This window comes from Myotis nattereri, assembly GCF_964212035.1.
Source record: "Myotis nattereri genome assembly, chromosome: 16".
Taxonomy (NCBI): domain Eukaryota; kingdom Metazoa; phylum Chordata; class Mammalia; order Chiroptera; family Vespertilionidae; genus Myotis; species Myotis nattereri.
Window position 1 is genome coordinate 23,214,101 of NC_138091.1, and position 7,200 is coordinate 23,221,300.

At 58.4% G+C, this 7,200-nt stretch overlaps 1 protein-coding gene across 1 annotated transcript; it reads left to right on the forward strand.

The window, feature by feature from the left end:
• Positions 1 to 4,630: 4,630 nt before the first annotated feature.
• BHLHA9 (basic helix-loop-helix family member a9) lies at positions 4,631 to 5,299 on the forward strand (the record flags this gene model as incomplete). Its single annotated transcript, XM_081110248.1, has 1 exon — positions 4,631 to 5,299. The coding sequence occupies one exon, from the start codon at positions 4,631 to 4,633 to the stop codon at positions 5,297 to 5,299; it is 669 nt and encodes a 222-aa protein (XP_080966374.1).
• Positions 5,300 to 7,200: the final 1,901 nt, after the last annotated feature.

The window sequence follows — 7,200 nt, forward strand, 5'->3', positions numbered from 1 at the left end:
TCCCTCCACGGTGGGGGTTCTGTCCTCCCTCGGGGGACTGATACCGGCATTTCCAGAGGATGAGCAGGAATTTCTGAAATCCCGGCTGAGCCGGGCGGTAATAGGCACCTTGGCGGCCGGCAGCGGAACCGCCCGGCTCTAAATCACGGCCGCGGCCCGCCTCCCTCGCCGGCCCCTGCCGCCGGGCGCGGAGGAGCGGTGCTCCCGGGCAGGGGCGGGCTCCGGCCTCCCGCCTCCCGCCCCCCGCCCCCCGCCCCCCGCCTCCCGCACGGGCACCGCCGCCGCTGCAGGTGCCGCGGAAATACCTGCCCCGCCGCCCGCCTTTGAAGTCGGCCCGTGCCCCCCCGCCCCCCGCGGAGCCCCCCACGAGGGATCATCGCAGCCAGGATCGCAGGGAGTCCCCGGATTCTCGGTTCGTGGCGGGGGGCCGGGCGCGGCGGGGCGCCTCTCCCTGGGAGCCCAGGTTGCCGGTCAGGAGAGCGAGGCCTTAGATGAACCGGAGCCGCGCGCCCTTCCCGACCGGCGCCGGGAAATGTTTGTAAGGAACAGGCAGGCGCGCCAGACCCGCTCTGGGCAGGGGCGCAGGCCGGCTCCCAGCGCTGGAAGCACCGGGCTGCCTGGGCATTTTCTTTGGTTTTACTAACCTCTAATGGCCATTGAAGGTTCACGTGTAGGGGTCAGCAGAGAAATCTGGGTTCAATTTCATCCCCCCCACCCCCGGGGGCCTGGGTGGGCGAGGAATTCGGAAGCATTCCTATTCGGCTGCAAGGCTTACTTTCTTCTCCTTTAATATGGAGTTTCTGTAGACTTAAGTTAATACACATTTGTGGCTGCCAACACATGTGAAGCCTACAGCACTGGGCTGGTATTTCAGAGGTGCTCGATACTAGTACATGTTTACTGGGTTTCAGTGCAGAGCTTTGCTTGATCAGACCAGTGTGGAGTTTCCAGAGCTTCATGCATATCTTCTTTTCAGAGATGACGCCATTTATTCAACATTCAGCAAATATTTCCTTGCACCTACTGTGTACCAGGCACTGTGCTAGGTAGGAACTGGGAATACAGAGGTGGCTTAGATGTGGTCCCAGCATGAGCACAGACGTGCAAGACGATCGCTAAATCCTAAGGCGGAATGAAAAAGCCGGGACGCTCTGTGGGGAGGGCCGAGGGCTGGCTGCACAGAGGAGGGACGGTGGTTGAGTGGCCAGGATTGCAGGCCACTGGACTCCATCCAGAGCTCTGACGGGCGGAGTCCCAGAGCCTTCCCAGCACATGTGTGCAGGGAGCTGCAGGCTGGTCCTGAACCCCCCAGGCTACTCCTGGGTCAACTGGTGGGCAGTGGCCTGTCACTTCTGCTCTCTGGAGCTCTGCCCAGGGTCCCAGTAGCCATCGGGGTCCCGGCAGCCATCATTCAGCTGTGACCAGAGTTGGAATTATTCAAGAAACCGCAGGCAGCACATCTCAGCCCGGGAGACAGGCAGCTGAGCTGCTCCTGACGTCTCCTGGCTTCCAGCCCATATTCTCTACTCTTTTCTGCTTGTTTCTCCTCATTTGGGGGACCCTCCTTCCCTAGTCTCCTCCCCCTGCCCCACATCCTCTGGTTTTCTCTGTATCAACCAGGCTCTTTTTATTTTTCACATTTGGTTGAAACTATTTGAATATATCACTGGATTTTGTTTCAAAGGGCAGCTGCCAGGCCTTTCATACCTACAGGTGGTCAGTGGGGGCTCTGGAGGCTGGGGTGGGGGTAGGGGTGCTCTCTGAATGGAAAACGCAGGTACAGCCCAGGAAGGATTAAGAGCTTGGTCTTCAAATAGCAGCCACACCCCCAGAAATGAAATTCTGCCTCAGCCACAGCTCATCCCTCTGACTTGTGGCAAGTTACTTAACTCTCAGAGTCTAGTTTCCAGTCTGTATAATGGGTATTATAACATTAGGGCCTTCTGTATCAGATAGTTATGAGGCTAAAATAATATATGTTTAAAAAGAATGAGGTAGGCCCTGGCTGGGTAGCTCTGTTAGTCAGAGCATCATCCGGAGACATCAAGGTTGTGGGCACACACAGGAATGCATAAATAAGCGGAACAACAAATCGATGTTTCTCGCTTTCTCTCTCACTTCCTCTCTCTCTCAAAAGAAAAACATAATTAATTAATATATTTTTAAAAAGCACACAGTACCATGCTTGGCCTATAGTAAGCACTTAATAGAAGTCAGTATCAATATTACGATTATTGTTCCTAATAATTACTGAGCAGCATCCTGCGGACTGGCAGTTCTCAGAGGAAGAAGGAAGCACAGCTGAAAGCAGTTTCAGCTTGTTTGTCACCTGACACCCTCCCCGCAGCTCCTGCGCTGCCCCAGGCAGATTCTCCCCTCCAGGAGGCTGCCCTGGGGGGTGAGTGGGAAGGGAAGGCTATCCTCGGACAGGTCAGCTCCATCTTCCATGGAGACGGGGTGCTCTGGGCTCGCCCATCCATTTCCTCCTGATCGTGGGTCACACGGGCTCCCTGGGAAGACCACAGGCAGGCTGAGGCGACCCTCTGATAACCAGATGCAGTACTTCCCCAGGCTGCTCTTCACTGCGTCCCATCTCCTTGAGTCCCTGGGAAAGCTTTTCCCAGGGTGTATGTGAAAATATCAAAAAGCAGGTGAGTTTAGATCCCAAGCTTGAGCTCATTACCATGACGCTCCTCCATCCCACACTCAGGGCCGGCTTCCTGGGCGTGGGACCTGCCACACACAGAAGGAACCCAAGCTCGGGTTAGTGCTCTGCTGTCGCCACCTTCAAATTCTGACTAATTCTGATCAGAGGGCCCGCATTCTCTTCTGCACTGGGCCCTGCAAATCATGTTGCTGGCCCCGCCTGTCCGCTCCTGTGGAGAGGATGTCTTCCTTGCCAAGAAAAGCAAACAGGGGCAGAGAGGGGGCATGACTGGCGCGAGGTCACGTAGCAAGTTGGTGGCAGAACTAAAACAGGTCTCCCTCTGACCACCTGTCCAGTAGAATTCTCTGGAAGCACTCCTGTGTCCAACTATGCCCTAGGGGGGGAGGTTCTGTGAGGGGCCACTGGCTGCAGGGGTAGGGGTGGGGGGCAGGGGGAGGAAGAGGAGGGTTAAAAAAAGCACTTAAAAGCCCCCATTCCCTGCCTCCCATTCTGAGATCCATCAAGACTGACATATTATTTGATGGGTGGACGTGAGTGCCTATGCTCTGTATAGAATTCTGTTTGAGGCAGGCATTTCTGTGTGATTGCGTGTCTGTGTGATAGTGTGCGCCTGTGTGTGTACCTCTGTGTGTGTGTGTGTGTGTGTGTGTGTTGTGGGGATGGTGGGAAACAGACTACGTATGGAGGAGAAAATATCCAGTTTTAGCTGCTTTCATTCACTTTTTAATTCCGCAGGTATTTCTGGGATACAACCCCAGAAATACAAACATCCTTAGTCTAGAAGGCAAGACAGACAATAAAACTAAGAATCACACAAATAAATACATGTATTTGTTTCCCAGTGCCCAGGTCTTTTCCTCCGTGGAGTAATTCACAGTTTGAAATAAGGGGCTTAATGGCATATTGGCAGATGGAGGGGAACCCCGTACCCTCCCGCTGACTCCACAGCCGGCCGTGGCATTTGGCGGCATTCGGATCGTGGTTGGGAATGAGACCCATCTTGGGGCTCCAAATGACTCTCTGGGGATGCCTGAAATCCCACGGGGGGGCCTTATCTAGGATTAAGCTTTATTCTTCTTCTGAGACCCTGTCTAAAATCCAAATCCCCGGGGAGTGGGGGTGGCAGGTGGGTTCACCAAGTCCATAACTCAGTGCTGTGTCATGAGACAAGGCTGCCCAAAAGATGCCCCTGATGGTACCACAGGGGATGCAGAGGGCCACCGGACAGTCTTCTCCATCCCCCCCTGCTGGCGACTCAGTCTAGCTCTGCCTGCAGAAAGGAGAGCCCCAGGGAGGGCGGGGCGGGTAAGGTCTAACCAAAACCGGAACCCAGAATCCCACAGCCTCGCTGCCAGCTGGACAAGCCAGGAATTCCAGGCGCATCTTACCCGCAGGGCCCGCTGTATCAGATCTGCCCCTCCCTTATTGTTCCTGGGGGACAGTCCTGTCCCCCCATATCAGCTCCGTAGTTGCCCACGGGACTTGACAAGAACTTTAAAGGTTCTTGAAACACATTAAGTACCCTTGTGCCCCTATCTGCTCTCCTGCTTAGAGGCCAAATTTGGCATTTATTGGGGTGGGGTGGGGTGGAGGAAGAAATGGAGCCCAGCTACCCCAGAAGGGCCCTGGTGAAAGGCAGGTAAGTTCTCCCTGGTGGCTGGGGCACTGTCCCGGGCGGGCGAGGCGGGCTGGTCCCCTCATACAAGAATCTGCATGCTTCCTTGCTTCCTTCCTCTTGGTCCCTCCCTCACCAACCTACCTGGAGGCAGGTAATAAAGCAGGAGGAGGGAGATGGATGGATGGGGAGGGCGGAGAGCCACGTGGTGCCATAAAGCCCAGCTAACGAGCCCGTCCGGGGAGTGTCCAGCCTGCCGGAGCCAAGGCTCGGAGTGGGACTGCTAAGCGTGTGAGCCGGAGCCAGAGCCGGAGCCCGAGCCGGAGCAGCAAGGCCTGGAGAAGGCCATGCACCGAGGCGCGCCAGGACCAGGCCTCAGGGGCCTCAAGGGGGCCGAGGGCTCTGTCAAGGACTTGGGGGGCTCTGGCCTGGAGGCCGGGAAGGATTTTGGGGTGCTGAGGGAGAATGGCGCCCCCCGCGGCCTGGGCGAGGCAGAGGAGGTGCCGAGTAGTAAAAAGCGCGCCCGGCCGGTGCGGTCCAAGGCGCGGCGCGTGGCGGCCAACGTGCGGGAGCGCAAGCGCATCCTGGATTACAACGAGGCTTTCAACGCGCTGCGCAGGGCGCTGCGGCACGACCTGGGCGGCAAGAGGCTCTCCAAGATCGCCACGCTGCGCAGGGCCATCCACCGCATCACAGCGCTCTCCCTGGTCCTGCGCGCCAGCCCCGCGCCCCGCTGGCCCTGCGGGCATCTGGAGTGCCGCCGCCAGGCTGACCGCGCGGGGTCCGCCGGGGACGCGGGCTCCAGCCCGCCGCGGCCGGCGCCCACGCCCGCAGGGCTCTTCGCACCGCGCTGTGCCTCGTGCTCCCCGCACACTCCCCTGGGGCGGCCGGTGCCCGAGGCGCCGGGCTTGGCTCAGGCTTCCGCGGGAAGCTGGCGCTGGTGTCCCCGGGCGCCGTTGGCCTGGCCGCTGGGCCACCCGCGGGCGGGCTCCGGGCTGGGCTACCCGCACCCCTGACCTGCCCTCACAGCGCACGGACTGGTGGAGGGAGGAGCCAAGGTCGGGATGACGACGGAAGAGAAGACTGCAAAAAGCCCAAACAAAACCCAGTGAGACTGCGCTGAGCCTGCGGGGAAAGGAGGCTTGGCCGGTGGGAAGGAACTGAGCCTGGGGCTGCGCGCGCTGCCGGCTCTTCCTGACATTTGGACCTGATGAACTCTTGCTGGAAAGTGACTTTTGTGTCCCTGAGCCTCTGACTCCTGTTCTCTCCTGCTGCTTTTTTAGCAGAATGGGTGCTTTTGGACCGGGGACTTGTATGTGGGAGTGGGGGTCGCCCGGGTGTGGTCTGATGGCACAGTGTGGGGTCCCCCTGCCCCTGGCTGTGCTGATGCCCCAAGTCTGTGCTCTGGGAGAGGCGATCAGCAGCAGCCAAATAAAAGGGAAGCGAGCATCTCTGTCTGCTCCCAGCACTCCACTGGGCCCGGTGGCTCAGGGTGGCAGAAGGGCCTGAGAGACCTGAGCCCCCTGAAATGTTGGGCCCCACCCTGAAGGCCCAGGTAGGTCCTTGGGGGCACTGAATCATTGCAAGACCCCAGGGGAGGCTGAGCACGGCGAGGGGCACCCTGGGAAAGGACATTGTTGGGAATAGGGGAGCCCAGGCCTGGAAGGCTGAGGATGTGATCAGCCCTAACTCTGGACCCTGCACATCTGCCATCTGCCCCCAGCCCCAGGGAGGACAGCGATGGAAAGAGTCTGGGGCAGTCCCCGAGAAGGAAGCTGAAGGTAGGGCCCAGAGTGGGGGTCAGTGACTCCTGGCGGTACCCCCAGTGATGAGATGGAGCTCCCAGGGAACCAGTGTAGCCGGGGCCACTGTGTGGAGAGGTGGCCTTAGAATCTGGGAAGGATTACCGGGAGGAGGTAAAGGGAAGTGGGGCCTCAGGCCAAGGCTCCAGAGGAGGAAGTGAGAGGCACAGCCAACCCCTGCCCCCAGAGATGTCTGGAGAACTGCTGTCATCTAAGATGAACACTCCTGTGCTAGCGTCTGGCTCACTCGGGCGGGCCTGGCTGCTGGTGCAGGTGCTGCTTGCTGGGGGAGGACCCAGATGTGCCAGGGGCAGGCTGAGAGCTCTCTGGTCTCCTTGGAGAGCTGGGCTCTTGCCAGTTGGGGGAAGAGTCACACAGTGCAGAATTGGGGGCCCCACACGAGCTGGAGAGATGCTCTTAGCCCTGGAGGAGTGAGGGTTCCCCAGAACAGCTGAGGTGCGGCTCACTGCCCTCATTCAAGATGTCTTTGCTTGCTGGCTGGTGCACTTGGCTCACAGACTCCCAAGTTCACAGGGCAGGGGGCTGGGGCACAGATCACAGAAGGGCTTTGACTCTGGGTCATCAGGGTCCTGGGGTCCAGCCAGGAGCAAAATGTGGGACTCTGGCCCCAGGCCTGCCCACTGGGCCTTCCCTGTCTGAGAGGCAGCGCCACAGCCTGAGCGCACACAGGAAAGAGACAATGAGCCTGGGATCCAGTCTCTGCGTGTCCACTGGCTACACGTGTGACCCCTGGCATCACTTAATCTCTCCACTCCTCTACTTGCTCACCTCTGTCCCAGGGGACTGCCGCCGGGTAGCTGGGAGGATTAACATTCCTTCAAAATGCACAGTTTCTGGCAAATAGAGGGTGTCCCATAAATTGTGACTGATTATATATTATTACACTCTTACGACAGACCAGCCTGGACAGTGCTTCTGCCTTGCGTCAGCCTGAGGTTTTTATTCTCTGCTTCCCCAAATTCCAGGATAGAAAGAGCTCACTGTCCATGAGGTGCTTTGTGACTGGATGTAAATGGTGAAAGATGCGTCTCGTTAGGGCACCTTCCAAAGGGGAGGAGGGACATGTTTCACGCAAGGACAGTCAGGATGAAGTA